Source organism: Paramisgurnus dabryanus, chromosome 12, assembly GCF_030506205.2.
Source record: "Paramisgurnus dabryanus chromosome 12, PD_genome_1.1, whole genome shotgun sequence".
Taxonomy (NCBI): Eukaryota; Metazoa; Chordata; class Actinopteri; order Cypriniformes; family Cobitidae; genus Paramisgurnus; species Paramisgurnus dabryanus.
Window position 1 is genome coordinate 30,388,250 of NC_133348.1, and position 25,899 is coordinate 30,414,148.

Genomic DNA, 25,899 nt, shown 5'->3' on the forward strand with positions numbered 1-25,899 from the left:
GTTGAATTATTAGAAAAATAATGCACACCCGAGGTGGTGATGCGGCCACGACTCAAAGCGGATTATTTTTCAATAATTCAACGGCCCGGAGTCAATTATACCGCTTATACTACGGTTACTACACCTCAAGACATCAATCACATGATATATTTAAAGGGATTCCTCCAGTTTTTGTACTTAAATCGCTTTTGTGAGTAGAACTATGGGCTCTATCTTACACCCGGCGCAATGCAGCGCAATGCGCGACGCAAGTGTCTTTTGCTAGTTTCCACCCTGCGCAATTATCATTTTCACATCTAGCGCCATGTTGTTTAAATAGCAAATGCATTTGCGCCCCCTTTTGCGCCCATGGGCGTTCTGGTCTGAAAACGAGGTGTGTTCAGGCGCATAGTTGGCGCGTTGCTATTTTGAGGCAACTATGAGGCGCAATATGTTTTTTTTGTTATTTGCATTAGTAATATGCGCCTATAAACGGGACGATAACGCGGGTTTGCTTAACACATACATGAATGCGCAGCAGAACAAAAATGCTTTTAAATATGAAAGATTAAAGGATTGAATGTAAAAGATTATTATTGAGTCTCTTGGACATAAATGAGGACTAATTATAAGACAAAAAGAGCTGCTTCACCTGCAGGTAAGTAAATAAATGCTTTGCTTTAAACAAATGCATCTGTTTTGAAATGTTTTTTAAATGCTACCTCACGGATTTATTGTATATGATGACTCTGTACCTGTGGATATGGTGAGATGAGAAAATTTTTTAAGTAATGCTTAAAAAAACTGACGCTGTCCAAGTGCTGAAACTTGCGGAGTGACGTTTGTAAATTGTTTATCTCATGTTTGTTACAAATAAAGTATTTTTAAAGTACACACCTTTTCTTACATCAGTAAACTCAGTTTACAAAGTCCGTCATCTAAATAGGGATTAGACATAGCGCCAGCGCAACTGGCTTTTAAAGGGGATGAGAGCTGAGACTCTCATTGGTTTATTGCACGTTACGCCCAAAATACTCCCATTACTCATAAAAAAAAAATGCGCTCAGCGCACAAACCATTTTTCCTGTCGTTAAATTAGCAAAAGTGGGTTCGGACACGCCCATTTAGACGTTGCGGTGTGCGCTTTAGAAAATGCGCTTAGATCGTTAAAATATGGCCCTATTTCTTCCGCGTCTCATGCAATGGCTTTTTTGCTTGTTCCAAAATGTCATTTTAAAGCTGGCAATGGAGGCTTGTTGCTGTCAAGAGAGCTGGAACTACTGTATGTTCGTCGTGCATTTCCAAGAAAATAATTGCACACCTGATAATGTTCATCAGCCAATCAGATTCAAGCATTCAACAGAGCCATAGTATAGTAGGTAATAATAACAAGAACTATGTAAAGTACTACTGCTAAAAACTTTAAATGGATACAAAATAAGTGTTTTTGAAGTTGAACATGCAAACGTGCTATTAAATTATAGAAATATATACTTAAAGGACATAACTTTGATCTTATTTTTTCTGACAGGTAGGTGAATTCAGGGCTCACGCTGCTGAATGGACGGCTAACGTGTCTGCTGAATTCAAAGAGACCCGTCGTCGCCTCAGTGTGGACATCTACGACAAATTCCAGCGGGCTGCATCCATCAAACGCAAACTGTCGGCTGAAATTGTCCTTAATCTACCTGACAATCAGCAAATGACACCAGGGAAGCGCACACGGTCTGTTAACCTCGGAGATGAGAGAGAGGTCGAGCCATTCCCTCTTGTGCGAAATGGAAGTTTGTTCCTAAACGGTCTCAGTCCGGATTACGCCTGCTACCGGGATAAAGCTATAGTACGAACAAAATAAAGTGCATGCACAGACTGATAAAGACAAGCATGGATAAAACAATGAAAGACAAAGAAAAGCATGTGAACCAGACAGTGAAATGTTCACAGAGAGAGAATACAGGTTATACACCTGCATGATCTGTCCTCACTACAGGTTTAATACATCTGTTGTTTCTAACTTCACACCATTCAGAGAGACTCGCCAGTTAAAGGGCAACATCTGCATCAGATGAAGAGGATCTGCACCACACGTATCATCAGAGATGAACCACTATGATCCTGTCTGAATATATGAGACATAATTATAAAGTGAATTAACCTTTGCTCACATTAATGTTCACCTCTTGTAGTCAGACTGGTTAATAAGAGTCTGTTACATGCTATTAAATAATCTCACTGCTCATAAAGGCACCAGTGACACATTTTTTACACAGTCACACCTGTTCGTGATGAAAGCGGAGGGCACGACCGGGAACCACCGAGACACCTAAACATCTGCTCCATAATGAACAGTTTTGTTTTCTGAAATCAGCCAGTGTACGCATGGCTCGAATCAAGAGACTGAAGCAGGTAACTCCATTTTACATCACCTAATATTCATAATCGGTCCAGATAGATATAGAGTTGCATTAAGCAAAATACATTTGACAGGTTTTTGGTGTGTGACTTACATCATTTGCATTATTTGGTTTAAGGCAGCGTTCTTCAACTACTCTTCCTTGAGGGCCAGATTTAAAAAATGCCAAATTTTACCCCCTTTTTTACATTTTATATATATTTTAAGTTTTACCTTTTATGTATATTACTGTGTTATAACTTAGGTTGTTTTCTTACTTTTTTATAATTTACACAAAATTCGAATGCCTTCCAAAAAAAACCTTCTTTAAATAAACAGTATAAACATAAAATATGTTACATGAAAATACAGACCATCTGCTTTTAAACAAAACAAACACAACTCTCTTTATCACCTCTACAATAAGGGTAGGTTTCCTCAAAAATACAACATTTTGAACAAAAAGCTGAGATAATAAAATCTTTTGTTAAAGGCTTTTATTAGAGATAATACACAGAGTATTTACTGCTTTTGAAACTGTAGACCAGGGGTCTCCAATGTGGTGCCTGCGTTGGAGACAAGTAAATATACATATGGAGACAAAGTAAAATACGTATGAACAAATAAAATAAAATCAACAAGTAAAACAAAAAGTTTTGAGTAGACTATATCAAAAAGTAGCCATCACAAAAAGGTTGGAGACCCCTGCCATAGATGTTCCATTGTTTTATAAGGTGGGTAAGAGCGCCACCTACTGCATAATAGAGGAAATATGGATTGCCGTAAAATCTCTTTGGAGAGAAAGCGTTGTCTCTTACCCATCAAAAAAAGTTAAGTTAAAGGACAAGTTGGGTATTTTACACTCTTAAAGCCCTGTTTTCAGATTGTTTATGGTGAAATAGAACAGTTTTGAAGGAAATTTCGACATATGCGGCTGCCCTGAGAATTTTTGGGTGTTTGTGTTTCACCTCTCACCTCTATAATGGGTTAATAGGTGCACTGGAACAATCCTTCCTAAAATGCATTAAACTTTCGTTTACAAAGACGTGAAACTCACCGAGTGGTCAGGGGTGTTCACTGGTATGCTCACACAAAAATCGCTGCAAAATACGCACTCCTACGGGTTTTATCGTAGTTTTTGCCAACTCCATTGACTTGTATAAGATGTGCTGTGAGGTACGGTATTACTCCGCGCCGGGAACTTTGTTTCTATTCTTGCTATTGGCAAAGGCGGATTAGCGCCACCACCTGGGCTGGAGTGTCTATTATTCAAGCTCTCAGCGGAAGAATGTACGGGTGTGAGGCGATTGGAAAAATAGGTCCACAAGTTAACAACGAATGCTAAAACAGCTGTTGGAAAGCATCTTTTGCAGCGATTTTTGTGTGAGCATATCAGTGAACACCCCTAACCACTCGGTGAGTTTCACGTCTTTGTAAACAAAAGTTTAATGCATTTTAGAAAGGATTGTTCCAGTGCACCATTAAACCCATTGTAGAGGTGTGAGGTGAAACACAAACACCCGAAAATTCTCGGGGCAGCCGCATATGTCGACATTTCAGTCAAAACCGTTCTATTTCACCATAAACAATCTGAAAACAGGGCTTTAAGTCTAAAATACCGAACTTGTCCTTTAACTGCGCTGATTTTAAATCAGATAAAGATGACTGCCGCCATTTGACTAGCCGCCAGTCAGAGTCCTGCACGGGTCAATTTTTGGAGTTCCCTTCCCGCCCTTACACGCAAAGTTCAGCACCAGATCCACACCGTCACCTATTAATGAAAAAAGAACTTGCTTAAATGCTTTTTAAGAGAAGAAGTTCCCAGCTACCAGCTATCAACGGGAAAACTTTATGCAACTCCTGCAATGCTCGCTCCAACTAGGCTACGAGAAGCATCAACAAAGGTCGCGCATTGTGGCAGTGGTGGTGACGTGATGGGTCAAATGTCATATGTTGCGCATGTAATGGATGGTAATTTAGAGAGACAAATATTGCAAATATTTTCATTTGTGCTACTACCCGCCTGCACAGAGTGAATTATCTGCCCGCATCCCCGCCCCTGAATTTTAGGAATGTCACAATCCACCCGTTTTAGACACTTTTATGCGGGTATCCACGGGTACCCGACCTGTTGCAGGACTCTTGCCAGTTGACTAGCCATGGTTAAGGGGTGCTCAAACAATGCAGAGAGTGTTATATCAGTGTTTTTCACTTTGAAATAAACTTATTCAACCATTTACTGTTGCTGAAGGGTCTATGTTAGTGAACATTCACATTAGATGTCTTCTTGGGTCCAAAGAAACCAACCCGAAACACTTTTTACTCAAACCTTTTATTTTAGAGAAAGACCCGAGACAAACCTGAGAAAATTACACCCAAGTCCGACCCAGTGGCAATTTTTTTACCCGAGTGGACCCGAATGTAAACGGCACTGACATGTGTGCAGTCTAGATCCCGCAAGAACCAGTCAGACAGAAAGAAACCCCGGTAGCCTTGCAACCAATTGGGCACGCTGCTCCATTTATTTTCCTTTGTTTTCAGACAACAACACTAAGGTAACCGCTAAAATGTGCATTTAAAATTGATTGACAGGTCTGTCTCTCATGAAAATTAACCCACCGCCAGCCACACAATGTCGCAAGTGCTCTTGGCACACGAGAGATAGCTTTGTTCTTCTCTGCTTCGTTCTGCAAAAACACATTCATTTTAAATTACTTGAGACCCGATGCAGGTAATATATACCCGACCCATGCCCGAGGCACACATGAAACTTTTAAAACAGAACCCGCTTGGGTCTCGTGTCGGACCTCCGGTTTTCGGATCTAAGTGAACCTGTGAAGACCTCTAATTCAAATCCCCCTGGAGCCTCTAGACAACCTTAATCCATGAGAAATGATAAGCTCACTCGTTTTATTTCACTTGTTTAATTGGAAACAGGTGACTGCAGTTCCTGATAAATTACTGTTGCCAGTGGCAACCCTGCCGGGCTTACAGATCCAGCACATAATGAATATTTTGATAATATCATTCCATACAGACTGTTACGATCCTATCTTTCTTTTCAATATTAGTTCATTTTTAATAAAGTCTGTTTTATGTATAATGGATCTGCATTTTGGTCATTTTGACCATCCGTGCACTCACGCATAATCACACTGAGCAATTTTGGAGTGACTAGCCATGCTACTAACATTAGCACATGTACAGCAGCATGATGTTTTCAGTAGCAGACCTTTTCCAATACAAGCTGCTTTATTCAACAAGCAAAATGTACTTGTGAATAACACACATCACTGTACTGCACAATAAATACGCACAGCCCTTAAGCTCAGAGAGATCACCATACAGTGCACACAACATCCTCTCTCTAATATATTCAGATTCAATGTTCAAGGCACATTTTTGTACAGGCACATGACTTTAATGTAGCTTCTCGTTCAGCTGTGAGGTTGATGTATTGCATCTATCCGATGGGCATCTTGTAGCACAAGCATTGCATTTATAAGATGCTCTGTATCTTGACCTTGATGATCAGAAGACCCCTCTTTGACTTTGTGAGAAGAGTTGTTGAGACATTCTTACAGTAACTCACACAATCATTGTGTTTTCATAGACTCCAGATGTATTTATACATTGTTTCATGTGCTAATGCATCATTACTCATCTTAATGCAACTGTATCATCCTGCTTAGTGGAAGATGAAAGGTTGAACGTGGTAACCTGTGACATCCAGGACTGTGGAGGAGAGAGGACACAGTTGCCATGGAGATCTGCAACATGTTTTATGCCACCAGCGCAACAGATACTGCTGCAAGTTGTTACTATGGTTACTTACCACGAAACGACAGTAAATTTTGTCTTCCTCGCATCCTCTTGACACTTGACACAGGGAATGATGTGGCAAAGCGTTTCCCAAATGAATCATATGTTTCAAATTCACCAGGTCTTAACACTCTTTAAAGCAATTACAACAGGTGAAGGAAATATAATGACATTTAAAACAGGTGAGGTATGAAACTTGTGAAGGGTCTAGCTGAACTTTTCAATATGACTGTCATCTTACAATAAGTTTTTAGCTACACAAAGTAAAAACAACTAAATATCTTTTGTTAGTGGGACAACATATTAACTATCATTCAGATTTTGGGGATAGATTTGTGCAGATTTGATTTTACCCATCAGATTATAGTGTTGGTTAATCACTATAGTTTAGTCACAAGACATTTAGTCATGTAAGAACCAATTAGATGTTTCTGATGAACTGATGTTAATGATGTGCAGCCATGTTTGATAGTTTTATGATTGATTATTAAATATATTCTGTTTTTTTTTAATGCCAAATGCTATCATCCCGGCAAGCAAAAGATGTCATTTTACCCTCTACGCTAAAAAAAAAATATTCAAGCCCTTCTCAGAAATTACACATTCAAATTGTGTTCAATTAATTAAAAATACCTCACTAAGAGCAATAAGTATATATATTAAATTAGTCTAACACAAAATGAATATGTACTATAATTTATTGATTTCTTTTTAATAGCGTTAATACAATTAGTTTGGGTTCTGGAAAAAGCATACCGGTTTTTTATCTCAACCTAATTTTATCACGTTCCAGTCCACTTAATCATTTTATGTTGGAACAACATGAATTATTTTTGTTGCTATTACTAGCTGGTTCGTGGATCTGTATTTCCCAGCATGCTTTGCAGCAACTGCTTTTGGAGAGCATTTTTTTAAATTAAGTGTTATTTTATGCATTTGTAAAGAGAAAGACTTAATAGTGTTTAATGTTCGTTTATCTTATTGATTTAGAAGCGTTTGTGTTATATTTTTTCAAATTGTTTGGTTACCATTGTGCAGAAGAGTGGCGCTTGTGGTTAAGTTGTGGATGTGATGTATTTCTCTCAATGAGCACTAACTGTGTTAATGCCTGTTTGGAGATCAGTCTCTTCTCACATGCTCATCCAAAGTTTTGATATACGGTGTTTTTTTCACTTTCTGAAAAGTAACAGTTTTGGACATACGTGAGTTTCATCGGGCAGCGACGATATGTTATTATTATTAGCATGCTAACATGTGCTCAGGCTAATTAGTATGATATAATTTTTTATATAAAATAACTGAATTGAGTTATTCAGACTACACTAGATTGAGTTATTGAAACTACACTACATTGAGTTATTTAAACTACAATAAATTGAGTTATTCAAACTACAATAAATTGAGTTGAGGCAACTACACTTAATTGAGTACTGCCATCTACTTTAAATTGAGTCATTGGACAAACTCAATATATTTTAATTGTGTAAAGCAGTTTTTATGAGTTAGGGGTACACATTCATATTGGATGGAAATCCTGCTTACTATTTAATTGAGTTAATCCAATGAATTATTTTTTTTTTGAGTGTAGGTTAACTATAATAAACTAAAAAGAGTCCTAAAAAACTAAAATACATTTGGATTATTTGGTTTTGCCTATATAACTTGTGTGATGTCTGATATTCCATCATCTAAGCAAAGTTAGGTTTTATTTATTTATTGATTGATTGATTTTATTTTATTTATTTTGGGCCATGGAGACGTCTATTAAATTTTCACTGACAGCCCAAATTTTGCCATGTTTTAGCCTTGATGTCTGGGCTCTATTTTGATGCTATAGATGAATTTAAATTGCTTGCCTTCATTCCAGTTATACAGAAAGAGTTGTGTGAAATTAATTTATCTTTGTGTTCATTCGTTTTTGGTGTCATTCACTGCCATTGTGAACAACAGGATGCTACCTTTGTTTAATTTCTTCTTTAGTTTTGTTAAAGAAAAGGTTCCTGCTGCTTTTCACCAGAAAAATATAATACAATAAGTTTGCTATAACGGCAACATTGTTATTAAACTCTCTCTTTCAGAATCGGTTTGGACTACTATATCTATTATACCGCTCCTTTCAGACATTCAAATGCACTTGCATTTCATTATGAATTACCCTTCAGAATCCAATGATCTGCAAATTTATGTAGCTTAAGGTCTGAGCCTATATATGCATGCAAAGCAAGTAAGACAAATTGTGTTAATAAAACTTTAAATAACACTTTTAAACAAATGCAGCTCTTTTTCTACTATAGCCTAATGCACATTAACATACATAATCTTAGTGTGGTTATTAGTTTGAGGTGAAAAATAAAACCTGCATATTTGAATTTTTTCTTGACAAATATGTTCATGCAAATTCACTGTCTGTGTGTATGAGTGCTGGGTATCTTTCAAACAAAACAGAAGGAGTGAAAACTCGAAGTGTGATAATTATGTGACTATAAACAACATCAGCCTGTTTCAAATGAACCACAGTCACATTTAATTTGCAATATACAATTCATGACATGTATAAATATATATGCATACACTGACTTTCAAATAAGGTACATCACAAGCAATTTCCCATGCAAGAAATAACAATATCAACAGTATTGCTGCCACGATGCAAGAGTACATTTAAATATTTTGGAGAGAAAGCAGGAAAAACAGATAAAAGTTTTCTTCTTTTAAATAAACAAAAAGTGCAACTATTCAAACAACTATAAATCATAAAGGCCAAGCAATGCCTATTGATATGCCAGAAGCAGGTACATTGAATTGAAGAGTTTAGTTTTACGACAGGTCATTGCATTGTCCTTCTGAGCCTAAGACTCACAACAGTAAGTGACGTTTATCTGTGGTACTTATAGTGCTGTGATTGGCTGTTGAGATAAACTCATTTGCATAGTGGAACACAGCATCTTTAAGGTTTTACCTGGGCATTATTCACCCTCTAAATAAAAATACCTTTGCCAGTCTTCTGAATCCATGAAATCTAGTCAGCCAACTTTTCAACATTTAAAATCTAGATAAACAGGTCAAAGCAAAGTGAAATAAGATTATAAATTATGTAACTCACATGTTTCACTTAAAATGTTACAGAGTCAGATTGGTTTTATGCTGCCGAATTATAACAACACAGAAGGCATACAGTACTGTACTGTATCAATCCATAATTTATACCCCAAAGATGACAGATGTCTCATCACAAATGCAATTTAATCAGGCAAATGCATTCACCCATTATTCTCTTTGTGAAATCTTACAACAGAGATGTTTTTCTTTTGTAAAAATTGTAAGCCAATCGTAGCACTTGACATTTTACATTGAACTCTTAAAGGAAAGTCAGCCTCAAAACCACACACATTATTTAAGGTTTATTCACAGAGGATAGAAATTGGTCTAAATTGTGATTTTTTTGGTACTGGTGCCCAGAGAAAATATTGATATGTACATGATGGTATTAGGCATTGAGTAGATCAGTAGATGTGCAAGAGATTCCAGGAGTTGACAACTGGTTAGAAAACTTGATCCCAACCTGAAAATTCCTCCTCTGCTTTGGTCTTATCATAGGGTAAGATGTCAAAGTTTATGTAGCAGGGACCCTATAAAAACATCAATACAGAACTGTTACTTACTGTAGGAAGATGTAGGAGTTTTATGCTGTGGTTTAGTTCTTGCGTGGAAATAAAAAGTTAAAATCGCCCTCAGTAGCTTACATAATAATTGCCACAATAGCTGTAACCTGATGTTGTGCAACATTATTGAATTACTACAGAAACGAAATGCTTTGACATTGAGGTAATGTATATGTGGATCATGCTAAATATATTTTCATTTGTCCTATCATCACTTTTGCAATATTAGAGTTTTGATAACAAAGAGATGGCAAAAAAATTATTTACTGTATGAGTGAGTAGTTCATACCAAGTAGAAACATTCAGAAGCTTAAATATCAGTTTTGTTCAGTATTTGTCAGATGTTTTTGATAAAGAACTGAATGTATAAAATATCACCTTTCTAATGAGTCTGATCGTTGGTGCCTCCAGCTGCCCCATTCTTAATTTATGCCAGTTAATGCTGTTAAACCATCTGAAAGAAGAGGGGAAATATATTTTATATGTAATAAAAATGTACAGCACACTGCCACAATTTATGGCCAGTGACAAAACACGTAGAGGACATTGTAATGCTGTTGTATTTTTATATGATTTATAAAGTATTTTATACCTTATATACACGCATCCGAACACAAAAACTAAAGACCTACCTTTAAAAATGAGTAACAATATAAATACTGATATACATGCAATGGTATAATATAGATTATGTTACATGATTTATTGTTGGTATTATACTGATACAACTAAGTTCATGAAGGTCACCTGTGATGTCTGACATCTTTAATTCCATTTTTTGTGTTACCCAGTCGCTGTCCAGGTCGTGGCCTGCAAAACCCAATAAAACACAACATGCTGAAGAGAAACAATGTCAAGACAGCAGACATGCATTTCAAAAGAAATTTTATTTTTACACAAAAATATTTTTTTAATGCAACACAGAATAATAAGCAACCAAAGTCGTTGTGTTAGATTAAAAAATACAACTACCTGCATAATTTACTGATCACAGATTTGGCACTTTCTCCAAGATAAGGGGGGAAATTCAACACCCCATCCAAAATCTTTGCATAGATCTTCTGTGGTTCTGAACTGGAAAAGGGCGGACTGAAGCGCAAATAAAAAATATGATAAGCAATATTCAGTATACTGGAAAACAGAAACACACTTACTGTAGAATGCCTAGGGTTTAATAATACAGTACATTCAGAATATAAAATAAATATAAAATGATACCAAACTACCAAAAAATGGCACCTTTAACTAGTTGATAAAAGAGTTTTGATGGATTGCAATAAAAACGCATATGACATTGTCTTTGTTGTTCCCGAGCATTAGGAAAAGGTTATTTACTAATAGTTTGATTGATGAACGTTTGTTTAATGAGTTTGTTTAGTGAGTTTGTTTAATCACAGTTTGTTTGCCGTGAGTTTGTTTGGCGAGAGTTTGTTTGAAGTGACTTTTTTGGGAGAGTTTGTTTGGCATGAGTTTGTATGGCGTGAGTTTATGTGGTTATAGTTTGTTTTATGAAAGTTTGTTTAGTGAGTTTGTTTAATTACAGTTTGTTTGCCTTAAGTTAGTTTAGAAAGAGTTTGTTTGTTTGGTGTGAGTTTATTTGATGTGAGTTTGTTTTGCAAGAGTTTGTTTGGTGTGAGTTTGTTTGGCGAGAGTTTGTTTGGTGTGAGTTTGTTTGGCATGAATTTGTTTTGTGAGAGTTTATTTGGTGAGAGGTTGTTTGGCGAGAGGTTGTTTGGCGAGAGGGTTGTTTGGTGAGAGGTTGTTTGGCGAGAGGTTGTTTGGTGAGAGGTTGTTTGGCGAGAGGTTGTTTGGTGAGAGGTTGTTTGGTGAGAGGTTGTTTGGTGAGAGGTTGTTTGGTGAGAGGTTGTTTGGCGAGAGGGTTGTTTGGCGAGAGTTTGTTTGGCGAGAGGTTGTTTGGCGAGAGGTTGTTTGGCGAGAGGTTGTTTGGCGAGAGGTTGTTTGGTGAGAGGTTGTTTGGTGAGAGGTTGTTTGGCGAGAGGGTTGTTTGGCGAGAGTTTGTTTGGCGAGAGGTTGTTTGGCGAGAGGTTGTTTGGCGAGAGGTTGTTTGGCGAGAGGTTGTTTGGCGAGAGGTTGTTTGGCGAGAGGTTGTTTGGCGAGAGGTTGTTTGGCGAGAGGTTGTTTGGTGAGAGGTTGTTTGGCGAGAGGTTGTTTGGTGAGAGGTAGTTTGGCGAGAAGTTGTTTGGCGAGAGGTTGTTTGGCGAGAGGTTGTTTGGTGAGAGGTTGTTTGGCGAGAGGTTGTTTGGTGAGAGGTTGTTTGGCGAGAGGTTGTTTGGTGAGAGGTTGTTTGGTGAGAGGTTGTTTGGCGAGAGGGTTGTTTGGCGAGAGTTTGTTTGGCGAGAGGTTGTTTGGCGAGAGGTTGTTTGGTGAGAGGTTGTTTGGCGAGAGGTTGTTTGGTGAGAGGTAGTTTGGCGAGAAGTTGTTTGGCATGAATTTCTTTTGTGAGAGTTTGTTTGGTGAGAGGTTGTTTGGCGAGAGGTTGTTTGGCGAGAGGTTGTTTGGCGAGAGGTTGTTTGGTGAGAGGTAGTTGGCGAGAAGTTGTTTGGCATGAATTTCTTTTGTGAGAGTTTGTTTGGTGAGAGGTTGTTTGGCGAGAGGTTGTTTGGCGAGAGGTTGTTTGGCGAGAGGTTGTTTGGTGAGAGGTAGTTGGCGAGAAGTTGTTTGGCATGAATTTCTTTTGTGAGAGTTTGTTTGGTGAGAGGTTGTTTGGCGAGAGGTTGTTTGGCGAGAGGTTGTTTGGCGAGAGGTTGTTTGGTGAGAGGTAGTTGGCAAGAAGTTGTTTGGCATGAATTTGTTCTGCGAGAGTTTGTTTGGCAAGAGTTTGTTTGGCAAAAGTTTGTTTGGTGAGAGTTTGGTGAGAGTTTGTTTGGTAAGAGTTTGGTGAGAGTTTGTTTGGCGAGAATTTGTTTAGTAGGATGTTTGTTTGTTAAGACGTTTGTTTTGTGAGTGTTTTTTGGCGAGAGTTTGGTGAGAGTCTGTTTTGTGAGAGTTTGGTGAGAGTCTGTTTTGTGAGAGTTTATTTAGTGAGATGTTTGTCTGGCAAGAGTTTTTTTGGTAAGAGTTTGTTTAGGAATAGTTTGTTTGGCGAAAGTTTGTTTACGAGAGTCTGTTTTGTGAGAGTTTATTTACTGAGATGTTTGTTTGGCAAGAAGTTGTTTGGCATGAGTTTGTTTGGTGAGAGTTTTTTTGGTGAGAGTTTATATGGCAAGAGTTTGGTGAGAGTTTGTTTGGCAAGAGTTTGTTTGTTGAGAGTTTGTTTGCCGAGAGCTTGTTGGCGAGAGTTTGTTTCGTGAGAGTTTATTTAGTGAGATGTTTGTCTGGCAAGAGTTTATTTGGTAAGAGTTTGTTTAGCAATAGTTTTTTGGCGAAAGTTTGTTTACGAGAGAATGTTTCGTGAGAGTTTATTTAGTGAGATGTTTGTTTGGCAAGAGTTTGTTTGGCAAGACGTTGTTTGGCAAGAAGCAGGCCCGGGGTGGGTAATCGGGAGAACCGGGAGAATTCCCGGTGGGCCGCTTCACTTTTGGGCCGGTCGAGTTTTTTTTTTTTTTTTTTTGTCACGTTAGTGAGTCTATCTTCAAATGAAACTTCACACGTTTCGCATTGACACTGCAGCGCGCAGCCTCTGCATGGGTTGTACCATGTGAAGGAGTTTTCCCCTCCCATAGAGTTGGTTCGGTCCATAGCACGTCCAAGAAAACTTTTCTCCGGTAGTCTGGGCCGGCCCTACCGTAACAATACGCGTCTGAGAGGAGGAGGGCGTAAAAAACAGGTTGAAGAAAAAATACATTGGAGGAGGATGCTGCCAAATGTGCCAAACCTACAGATTTATTTTCAAGAGGACAAACAAATGTGACAACAGGTAACTTAAAGAGAAATAAGCCTAGTGATGATTAGCATTAGCAACGTAATTATTCGGCTAATACCGTTGTCAAACTATTTACAAGCCAAATTTTTTTTTTGTTAAAATATTACCCTTTTGTGTATACATGGCGATTCATAGACTTTGCATTATGCAAGCAGCTTTTGAGCAGTCCCCCGCTGAAAATGAGGAGGCCATGAGTAAACAATATGAATTAAAGTTATTTAACCCTCAGGTTATGTTCAGAATCCTATAACACCTTTTGTTTTCCCAGTCAAAAATGACCAGCCTAAAAAAGCTTATAAATCACTTGTTATGCTATATAACCAATTTTGTATTCAATATTTTTGTCAAATTGTTTTCTTTTTTAATTAGGACTTTTATATTTCTATTTGCATTAATCATCGGCCTCATAGCATTAGCAATGCTAATAATTTATCAACCTTTCCTTGTGGAATACACTATAAAAAGGGCTGGGTTATTTATATATTTTATATATTGGACAGAACACGCTGCTGGGGTAAAATTGACCCAGTGCTGGGTTGTTTTAACCCACCTGTTGGGTTATTATAATCCATGGTTGCATAACAACAACCTAACATTGGGTTATTTTTAACCCAGCATGGGGTAATTTTTAACCCAACATGTGTTCTGTCCAATATTTACCCATTATGGGTAAAAAGTAACCCAGCCTTTTTTAGAGTGTAGAGGAATATTTTTGTTAACTTCTTAAGTGAAATATTATTTAACTTTTACCTTATTTGTTGAACCATGATATTAATAAAAACTATGGTAAGAGCTGAACTGTTGCTTTATTTATCCAATTTGAAAAAAGTGCTAATTTGGAATAACACTATGGAAAAAGTGGGCCGGTCTTGGGCCTGAAACTCCCGGGCTGAAAAGTGGTCCCACTCCGGCCCTGGCAAGAAGTTGTTTGGTATGAGTTTGTTTGGTGAGAGTTTGTTTGGTGAGAGTTTCTTTGGAGAGAGTTTATTTGGCAAGAGTTTATTTAATGAGACGTTTGTTTGGTGAGAGTTTATCTGGTGAGGCGTTTGTTTGCTGAGATGTTTTTTGGTGAGAGTTTATTTGGTGAGACGTTTGTTTGGTAAAGGTGAGTTTGTTTGGTGAAAAGTTTGTTTGGTGAGAGTTTAAGTCTATATTTTTACCTCCCCACAAGGAGCTCATAGACCAGAACACCAAGTGACCAAAAGTCAGCAGCAAAGTCATGACCGTGGTTCTGAATGATCTCTGGAGACATGTACTCTGGAGTACCACAAAATGAATATGTCTTTTCACCTCGAGAAAGCTCTTTCGCAAAGCCAAAATCAACCTGAAAGCAAAATAATAGAGACAGAGACTGGTAAAAAATGCAGGTGTCTCCATATTTGTGAATGTATTCAACACTGAGGTGTGCTTACATACTACTAGACAAAACAAACAGTGCTTTGGATTTTCAAAAGACAGATTCTGCCAGGTGTGTATAAACTGTATTTATTTTACCAGTTTTACATATCCTCTATAGTCCAGCATAAGGTTTTCTGGTTTCAGATCTCGATATAGGATTCCTTTCTTATGAAGGTATGCATAGGCTTCAACCACACATGCTGTTACAAACACAGCTATATTCTCCTCAAATCGCCCCCTGTGACAAAATAACAGAAAACCACATGTAAAACTATGCCTTACTGAAAAGAACAGCAGATTCAGTTCTTGTAGCAGGCTGGTCTTAGAGGGGTTTAGGGCACTTTTTAGCTGGTCAGGCTGGGAGACTAGCTGACCCACCAGCTAAAACCAGCTGGCCCACCAGCTTGACCAGTTTAGGCAGCATTGCAAGGTTGGGAGGACCAGCTAAAACCAGTTACTTCAATCTAAATAAGATAAGACCAGTCAACCAGCTTAGCCAGGATGGCCAATCTTCCAGGTCAAGCTGGTGGGCCCGCTAAGACTAGCTACTGTAAAAAGTGTCCAAAACCCCTTTTTAACCAGCCTGCTACACCAGCTTAACCAACTAGAACCCGCCAACCATCTTAGGCTGGTTGAAGCTAGTCTTTTCAGTAGGGTGGGGCCACTTTCGTGTTGATGACTAAACAAACAGCACTGGTGAATATCTTACGCTTCTTTCAGTTTGGTCCAGATTTCTCCACCGGAACAGAACTCCATGATCATATAGATGTATCGAGTGTCTCTGAAGGCAGCGTAGAGTCTAAACAGGAGGAGAATTTTAATGTGACCCATCAAACTCATTTGAATCCGACCACCACAGGATTGAAGAACTTACCTGACGATGAAGTCGCACTGGATCGCCTGAAGAATTCTCAATTCCAGAAGAATGTGAGATTCCTGCCTCTTTGCAACAATGTGCTTTTTACTGACCTTTTTCATAGCAAAGTACTTTCTGTGCTGTAGGGTAGTTACCTAGCAAATAAACATCCAAATAAATAAAAAACGTAAATGACGAAATTAAATCAGATCAACAAGAAACTCTGGAAAACACAAATCAGTCATAAATCCTTGATAGATTCTCTGTCATACCAGCTCTACTCTTCCAAACCCCCCGACACCGAGAGTGACAGGATCTCCTTGATAGCGGCCCTCCTGGTACGGCACAGGGATCAGATCTCTTAAATTCAGAGAGGTTTTCAGCCTAAGGCCAAAGAAGCATACACTATATTTAATTCATTTACAAATGAATTATAACTTATTTAAAGACTATATTTAGAAGTAGACACCAGGCAAGACACCAGACAGACAAAAAAATCCTGCGTAGGCTGGCGATACACGGGAAGATTTTAAGCTCGATTTGCACCCTCTGCGATCAAAAGGGGGTGTGGCCCGATTAGTGTTTTACAGCAGCCGGTGTGTGGGTTTATTGCGATTATTTTGCTGCTTTCGATCCCGTTGGAGCCTCCCCAAATAACACAGTCTCACCCCATTTCGTCAATATTTGACGACACTTGACCATTCGTCAATATGTGACGCGGAGGGTATACCTTTCGCGTAATTTTTTGACGAACTGGGGACTTCAATACTATTACGTCCGTTGCATTCTCTTCTCCTATTTTCTTACCAATTTCGCGTCGGTTTAGGGTTAGATTACGCAAAATTAAACCGTGTACGCGAAATTAAACAGTGTACGGGAAATTAAACAGTTGTCACCAGGCATTGGGGTTAGAAACAGTTGTCACCTGGCGTTGGGGTTAGAGTTAGGTTTGGGTAGGGATGTCATTATGTAAATCTAACCCTAAACCGACGCGAAATTGGTAAGAAAATAGGAAAGAGAATGCAACGGACTTAATAGTATTGAAGTCCCCAGTTCGTCAAAAAATGACGCGAAAGGTATACCCTCCGCGTCACATATTGACGAATGGTCAAGTGTCGTCAAATATTGACGAAATGGGGTGAGACTGGGTTGCCCAAAACCCAAATGGTAAATATCAAACAAGTTTTCTATTTACGACTCTTGATCAGACTGCCTCAGACATGACAGCTGCAATAGCCAATGAGAGCGTGCAATGTTGTGTGCTTTAATAGCTGAAAATAGACACCCACAACCATGACATGAAAGAGGAGTATTGAGCGAGAATATCGACTTGCACAACTATGGCAACAGTACAAGTACTTTTATAATGTTTCATGCAAGAACAACCACAACATTTATTTTTTCAAGTCACGTTTGATCTCCCGTTTCTGTGAGATCTTGCATCACTTTGAAATCGTTACTATAGTCATCACGTGTGTGCTCTTGCAGGCTCTCGCAGTTTTTCCTCTGTTTTGATGCAGGTTTATTTAAGGTTACAAAACAGACAATACTGAACATTATTGGCGTATATTTATCAGTTAATCCGTGACTGTGGCGGATAAGCATCTGATGTCTTTACAGAACGATTGATAGGGTTCGGTCGAGGTATACTGTAGCAAGAATGGGAAGCATAGTGGCAATTTAAAGAGGGGACAGTAATGAGTGATCAAAATACATCTGTATGTTTTAGTCAGGTGTGTTTTATTTAAATTAAACCACAAGGACACCTTTAGTCGCTTAAGTATGCTGGGCATTTGAGCGCATATGAGCATAAATAAGTACCAAATGGAGACATTTTTTAATCTTTAAGGTTGTTACACATAAAAAAATGACTTACTTACTTAGTATTTTTTTCTTGTTTACTTTTTCATAAACACTTAATTCAAGAAAATTTTTCTTATTCCATTGGCAGATTTTATTTGCTTGTTTTAAGCACAATTCGCTTAAATTGTATATGTTTGGTCTAAAAACTAGGCTCATTTTCATAGGTCATTTTGCATATCAAGAAAATACATCTTGATTTAAGAATGTTTAGATATTTTTACTGAAAACAAGACAGAAATACTAAGTAAGAAAGTCATTTTTTGCAGTGTAATTTGTGTGTCTGCTTCTAAACTTTTACCAATCTGGTAGCACTTTATTTTATAGTATGTGTACTTACCTTGTACATATATGGTAAATAAGTTGTACTTACCGACAAATGTGTGGTAATTACTTTTAGGTATCTCTCATTTTTTTGTGGCATTCTCACGGATCTCCGCATATTTCCGTGGCCCTGCCATGGACTTTCTTTTCCATGGCATTCTCACGGATTGGTTACACAACTGCTTTTTGCTATTTTCAAACCATTGTCGCTTCGGTTTAGGGTTAGATTTGGTGTTTGCGTTAGTATGTCACTTTAAGTATTGGTATATACTATTTTTTCTGATGTATTCTTTTATATTTTCTGAACTTTAATCAGTTGTTGCCTGGCGTTGGGGTTAGAGTTGGGTTTGGGTAGGGATGTCATTTTATGTAAATCTAACCCTAAACCGAAACGACAATTAGGGATGGGCATGATTAATCGACGATCGATAATTGATCGTTAAGAATTTAGTCGATGACGTTAATTTGTTATTGATTAATCGAATACTTTTTTTATCTAATGCGTAGCGTGTGTCTTGAAGCGATTAAATGATTTCACTGTGTGGCAGCAATTCAACATTTTACCACCAGGGTGCAATATTTGACACCATACTCCGTTATCTGTGACCTTCCGTTTTGATTTCAAAAAAATAATCATGAAGAGATCACGATTTTTTTGAACAGATGAGCTCTCTGTTTAAGAATGCGGCTCGCAGCTGAAGGTTCCGCTGCTTTAGAGCACCGCATATTCAAGCGCATATATGGTCCGTTTGTCTAACTAAATGTAGTTTAACTGTTTGCCACAAGTTGATCTTGTAATAAAGGTCTCATGGAGGAAAACACGCTGTATTTTTGTATTCAACATTTTTGAATAATAAGTTAAGTAATTATTTTTTATTATAAAAATATTAATGATTAATCGATAGTCGATCGTTAATTCTCTCGACAATCGACTAAAAAAATTTAATCGAATGCCCATCCCTAACGACAATGGTAAGAAAATAGGACAAAACAGTTGAGTAACCAATCCGTGAGAATGCCACGGAAAAGAAAGTCTGTGGGAGAGCCACGGAAATATGCGGAGATCCGTGAGAATGCCACGGAAAAATTAGCAAAAAATTTGTGAGATCAGGTTGTACCAGTCGTACATACTAGGTAGTTATTATGTAACTCTAGATAAGTACTGGGTATTAAGAGATACATAGTTATAGTGTAGGTTTACTGTAACTAACGAGAAACATTACTGTACTTACAAATAAATGTACAATATAAGTATTTAGTATTTACAGGCAGGTTGGGGTAAATGACAGATATTTATAGTGTACATACAGTATATGATAACTAATATCATATGTATTTGATATATTAAGTGTATATACACGTACCTGTAGGCCAGTGTAAGTAAATGACCGGCACATATGGTGTATGTATACTGTAACCAACGAGAAACACTACCGTACTTACAAATTGTATATACACAATAAGTATGTGGTACCTGCAGGCAAGTGTAAGTCATACTTATACCATACATATATGATAACTAAGAACAAACATTACTTATGTGCCATTTTGGTACTCAGTATCTTTGTCCTACAACCAAGCATTAAATAACCGTATGCATTAACTACTGGGTACATTCACTAGTACGTATATGGTAACTGCATGGAAACAGGACTGTAAAATAAAGTGTTGATTTTTCACAGTTATTACATAGGACCTACCACCTAGGATATAGCATCGTATACATGTCACTGTGAGGCAAACCAAAGCATTGACTATCATATGCATTAACTAATGGGTAAATTCACTAGTACACACTTATTGTGTATACAATTTGTAAGTACAGTAGTGTTTGATATTAGTTATCATATATGTACACTATAAATACCTGTCATTTACCCTAACTTGCTTGTAAATACTAAATACTCGTTAGTTACAGTATACCTACACTATATGTATGTATCTGTTATTACCCATTACTTATCTAGAGTTACATAATAACTACCAAGTATGTACCACTGGTAAGTACAGTAATGATACCAGTTAATTACCATGTAGATACCTAAAAGTAAGTACCACACATTTGTCGGTAAGTACAACTTATTTACCATATATGTACAAGGTAAGTACACGTACTGTAAAATAAAGTGCTACCTAAAAGCTTGTGTCAAAACAAAGAAAAACCAAATGCCTCTAGTGGAGATTTCATTGAAAGATGCAGAGATATGTAAAGGTACCTTGAGCAATATATTTTAAGTTATGCAGAAATGAAGACACAGGTTTGTACATTATGGCAAGTGAGCCAGCGTTATTTTATATGGTATAAAAATATTACATTACATAATATTAAATAAATATACTAATATTGCTTATATCAAATAGTTTTATTTAGATGTGATATTTTGACATTTAGACTAAAACTGAGACACCATGTTTAAAGTCTATGTAAAACTTAAGATTTATATTCAGTAAAATATCTTACCCCACATTCTTTGGCTTTTCAACATCCTCAATTAGATCTGGTCTACAAAAACAATGAAATAATGCAAAAGCTTTACACAGAATACAGTACTTGCTGAGGCAAAACAGTGTATTAATAATATATGCATTGAAATTTAGGACTCATCAATTAGTTTTAGAAAAGGAAGCACAAAAAAGTTCATAGGTCAGTGTTGCCCTGGTTAATAGCAATGAATACATCAACACTAACAGAGAGGACAACAAAACAACCCTAATCTGTGAAGCGATCTAAGCCGTGCGGCAGCATGCACTTCTGTCTGTATGTTATAGCTACTGAGTGAAGTATATAACAGACTGACATCAGAGCCCTCTTCTCAGTGTAGATTCCCACAAATCACAGTTACAAAACTTACATCTAAGAGAGCGGTGATAAAACTGTTACATAAACACAACAACACTGAGACTTTTGTGTGTGCTGATGAGCGACTAAATTTAAAAAGATCAGCAAACAACTAAACTAAAAAGATTTATCTTTCTATCACTAGACTCCTTAATCAGCTCCATATCAACACAGTTTTACCTTACAGTAAAGATATACAGACAGTTTTACGACTGGCATATGACCTCAATGTCTGGAAGCATCCCTGAAACAGCAAGGTTATCTTAAAGAGCATGAACAGAGAGGTGTTTATTGTGGTAACCATGCATTTCTTTTGAGTGCATGAATCAGTGAAGTGTTTTGATGAGGCCACATTCATCTTCCTAGACCTTAAGTGTCCTCAAGGGTATTGTGCATCTCTCAAACAGAATGAGACAAACACATTCAGCACTTTACCACAGATACACAGCTGACCTTGAAAATTTTCATACACTTTAAATGTGGAGCATTTATTGTATGTCTGAAAGATGGAGGGGGAGGGTTAGTCTGACAGCCATTAACAGCCATTTAAAATGTAGAAAATATTTTTTCTTGAAAGAAATTGTTCCTTCCTCCTGAAGCAACGTACAACCTAAGCCAGTGTCACCTCACCCTGATCAATAAAAATCACCTATTCTGGGAACATGCACTGCGAACAATTTAAATTGAGAGAAGCACATTCTGAACCAAATACAGCCAATAACATAAAAGTGTAAAACACACAAAAAAATAACAGTGAGATTACGCTATAATTACTTGGTGATTATTTTACGATTACTCAGTAATTATTCAGTGATTATTCTTTAATTACTGTGTCATTACTCTGTGATTACTGTCTAAGTACTTTGTGATGATTCTGTGATTACTCTGTGATTATCCAGTGATTATTCTGAAATTACTCTGTGATTATTCTGCAATTACTCTGTGATTATTCTGTAATTACTCTGTGATTATTCTGCAATTACTATGTGATTATTTTGAAATTACTCGGTGATTATTCTGAAATTACTCGGTGATTATTCTGAAATTACTCTGTGATTATTCTGAAATTACTCAGTGATTATTCTGAAATTACGCTTATTCTGAAATTACTCGGTGATTATTCTAAAATTACTCGGTGATTATTCTAAAATTACTCAGTGATTATTCTAAAATTACTCTGTGATTATTCTAAAATTACTTGGTGATTATTCTTAAATTACTCGGTGATTATTCTAAAATTACTCCGTGATTATTCTAAAATTACTCTGTGATTATTCTAAAATTACTCTGTGATTATTATAAAATCACTCTGTGATTATTCTGAAATCACTCTGTGATTATTCTGAAATCACTCTGTGATTATTCTGAAATTACTCTGTGATTATTCTGAAATAACGCTGTGATTATTCTGAAATTACTATGTGATTATTTTTAAATTTCTCCGTGATTATTCTGAAATTACTCGGTGATTATTCTGAAATTACTCTGTGATTATTCTGAAATTACTCTGTGATTATTCTGTAATTACTCTGTGATTATTCTGTAATTACTCAGTGATTATTCTGTGATTACTGTGTCATAACTCTGTGATTACTGTGTCATTTACTCTGTGATTATTCTGTGATTATTGTATGATATTTTTTAAATATTCTGTGATTATTCTGAAATTACTCTGTGATTATTCTGAAATTACTCTGTGATTATTCTGAAATTACTCTGTGATTATTCTGTGATTACTCTGTGATTATTCTGTGATTACTCTGTGATTACTCTGTGATTATTCTGTGATTACTCTGTGATTATTCTGTGATTACTCTGTGATTATTCTGTAATTACTCAGTGATTATTCTGTGATTACTGTGTCATAACTCTGTGATTACTGTGTCATTTACTCTGTGATTATTCTGTGATTATTGTATGATATTTTTTTAAATATTCTGTGATTATTTTGAAATTACTCTGTGATTACTGTATGATTATTGTGTAATTACTCTGTCAATTCTCTGTGATTATTCTCTGTATAGTCTGTGTTTATTCTGTGATTTTTTCTTCATATTCTGTAATTACTCGGTGATTATTCTGTGATTACTGTGTCATTACTTTGTGATTGTTCTCTGTTTATTAGTTTTATTATTTTGGGTATAGTCTTTGATTCGTCTGTAATTATTTTCATATATGTACTGTAAGGGTATCTTACTCATCATGGAGCTCCAGGCTGTCAATAGGAATTGTCTCCTCAAAAACTCTGTAGGGAAGTAAAGACATTGTTTCTCATAGTAATCGCACATCAATTAGAACTGAAATGTTTGTCTTGTACAAAATAAGTGAAACTCTATTTTCAGCATTAAATCAGACTCACTCTTTATCAATGGAAAAGCAGGTAACATTTCCAACAGCTGTGCACGTGGCTGTCCTGAGGATCTCGCTGGAAAATACACAAGACAAGATTTCATTTAGCAAAATGATAATCCTCAATTATTTTATCATTATTTACAGATAAAATTTAGTAGATTAGCCAATATGCATCATATCCATCCTAAATATTATTTGAAACTACAATTTGTATGTCCCAAATCAAAGCATGTTGAAATTAGTATTCTGAAAAGCGCCCAGATGGTTTTCTGTTTCTGATTAAATTTCGAAGTGCAGATGAATGCATGGCTGATTCAAATGATTCAGTGCATGTGTTTATGTCATAGTATAGTAGGCATTGTCATAGTATAGTAGGCATAGTAGGCAAATTGGGACCCAGCATATGCTTCTAATGAATGGACCTCATCCTATGTTGTCACTAAGTAACAGTGACCATGGTTACCGTATAAGAGCCAGTTCTCCAAAGTGTTCCCCCTCACCCATCTTACGGATGACTTTCTGCTGTCCGTTCACTTTTTTCGTCACTAAAACCTGATGGTAAATAAAACTTTAAAATAAGCTTTTTAAACATGCTAAAATGTCTTTAATTTTTTATACATGTATGTATTTAAATAATAGCATTGTCCTAAATTGTAAAGTCATCTTACAGAGGACGACCTAAGCTTCTCAAAGACTTATCATAAATCATCAATGAAAAGGATTTATATTTAAATTTGATTTAATATAGGAACATCTGTGTACTATTTTGCAATTATTAGTAATTAGTTCATTTATTTTTTCTTGTAAATATAACAACCAAAAACAATTTGTATATTTTCAAAGAATTTTTTTAACGTCTGTGTAATTAGTAATTCATCCAAGCATGCATTCAAAAGCACAATATTTCCAAACATTTTAATCTTTAAATGTTTCTTCCTTTACCTCTCCTTTGAGTATAATATAAAACGAATCGCCCTCTGTTCCTTCTTGAACAATGACTTCATTATTCCCAAACTTCACCTTGAGAACGACAAAAATAAAAGCATTACAGAAAATGTATCATGCATCCGTCCTCAAGAACACTTACAGTACAGTGACACCAGACACTGACCTCCTCCATGCAGTCAATGATCTTGGACAGCTGCACATTGTTCAGGGACTTTAAGGTGCGAGCTCTGGATGATGAATTTATGAAGAGGTAAGCAGGCTTATATAATATACAGTACTGTAGATACACTGAGTATACTGTATAAAACATACAGATGGTAGAAAATAACTAAGCACTGTTGAAGTGTAATGCATCTGTAATTAAACCATGCACTTCCTGTAGCTCACTTGTTAGAGCACTGTGTTAGCAGACATCTCACCATGAAAAATACATTTTAGGGAGGTAGCCCACCACCACTCACAAAAACTATGGTCATTTATATATTGCATCGTAAATTCAAGGAGTCATATTTTTAAATAGTCCACAGGGAGTTCGGCCTCATCATGTAGGACTTCAGTAGCCTATAGTAGCTTCTTAGCAGTGCTATTGAACAATTTATACCTAAATATTATTTAACAGTCATTTAACCCAACCATATTTTCCTTTTTTTTTTTTTTGACACTTTATTTAGACTTAAGGACCATGCAAAAAAATTATTCTTGCTTTTTGTCAAATCATCGATTTCCAGGATATTTGATATAATTTGCGGGTGCCAGTTAAACTAAACTTCCAGGTGAGGTGGGATGTCTGTGTCAGGTTGTTGGTTTGATTCCCACGAAAGATAAAACTGATGAAAAATAATAGCTTGAATGCACTGTAGCCGCTTTGGATAAAACCACTTGCAAAATAAACTCCACAAAAACTCCACTACCAAACTTTATAAATGTGAAAATTAGCAAATGTGTTGACATAAAACTCCTCTGACTCTATTTGAGACAACTGATTCTATATTTAGTCATAGCCCTACCTAAGAGGAGGAAATTGTATTTTTTTTATTATCTCATGAATCACATGATCAAATTTTATTTTTATCATCATCATTATTACTATTGTTTTAATTGTGGTTTGGGAAGACAAAATAATGTCTTATTGTCTGAATTACACCAGTTTTATTTTAGGCTAACAGACAGGCAGAAGACAGCACTTTAATAGGTACAGGATAATTTGGGACGTAATGGCGCCGTCTGACCACCAGACGGCGACATCGCGTCATTTTAACCGAGAGGAGCATGGCGTGTCAATGTTCTGGAACAGTTTATACCTCTAGTGCAGACCCATAAAATGTTAACACAACAGGAGCGGCGCATTTAACTGTTAACATGGTATTTTAGGAAATTTTATGAAATACAATTTTTATACATACGGGTGTTAAGTAGATTTAACAGAATTTCTTACGTCTTCAGGAAGCCCATGAGTTGTTCTCGTTTCTTCTTGGATTTGTTGGTCATGATGCTTCGGTATGTTTGTCTCTCAATGCACCACAACTTCACGATAGTGACGGCTGAGAACACAGAAACACTTCACTCATTACACCAGCAGAGGGC

General features: G+C 36.7%; 2 protein-coding genes across 2 annotated transcripts in view; one reads left to right on the forward strand and one right to left on the reverse strand.

Annotated features, from left to right (window-relative positions):
- Positions 1-8,481, forward strand: part of kcnk2b (potassium channel, subfamily K, member 2b) — a 35,322-nt gene extending 26,841 nt beyond the window's left edge. The window contains exons 7-8 of the mRNA XM_065268893.2: positions 1,511-2,385; positions 6,064-8,481. Of these exons, the coding sequence (XP_065124965.1) occupies positions 1,511-1,834 (324 nt within the window). The 3' untranslated portion in view covers positions 1,835-2,385; positions 6,064-8,481. The remainder of the gene's footprint in view (positions 1-1,510; positions 2,386-6,063) is intronic.
- Positions 8,482-8,747: 266 nt separating this feature from the next.
- LOC135750062 (cGMP-dependent protein kinase 1) lies at positions 8,748-25,852 on the reverse strand. Its single transcript, XM_065268839.2, has 16 exons — positions 25,751-25,852; positions 24,479-24,542; positions 24,310-24,387; positions 23,831-23,919; positions 23,375-23,440; positions 23,213-23,260; positions 20,638-20,679; positions 16,265-16,376; positions 16,011-16,147; positions 15,846-15,935; positions 15,233-15,374; positions 14,899-15,062; positions 10,828-10,944; positions 10,603-10,665; positions 10,234-10,309; positions 8,748-9,822 (listed from the first exon to the last, which is right to left on the reverse strand). The coding sequence occupies exons 1-16, from the start codon at positions 25,801-25,803 to the stop codon at positions 9,736-9,738; spliced, it is 1,428 nt and encodes a 475-aa protein (XP_065124911.2). The 5' UTR covers positions 25,804-25,852; the 3' UTR covers positions 8,748-9,735.
- Positions 25,853-25,899: the final 47 nt, after the last annotated feature.

Bases quoted from the DNA above. Each gene is read 5' to 3' on its own strand.
- LOC135750062 (XM_065268839.2), bottom strand. From the start codon at position 25,803: ATGACCAACAAATCCAAGAAGAAACGAGAACAACTCATGGGCTTCCTG. The intron at 16,377-20,637 runs GTAAGATATTTT...CTTTGGCCTTAG, and splicing joins GAAAAGCCAAAGAATGTGGG to GCTGAAAACCTCTCTGAATT. The intron at 9,823-10,233 runs GTGATATTTTAT...ATGTTTTTATAG, and splicing joins CGATCAGACTCATTAGAAAG to GGTCCCTGCTACATAAACTT.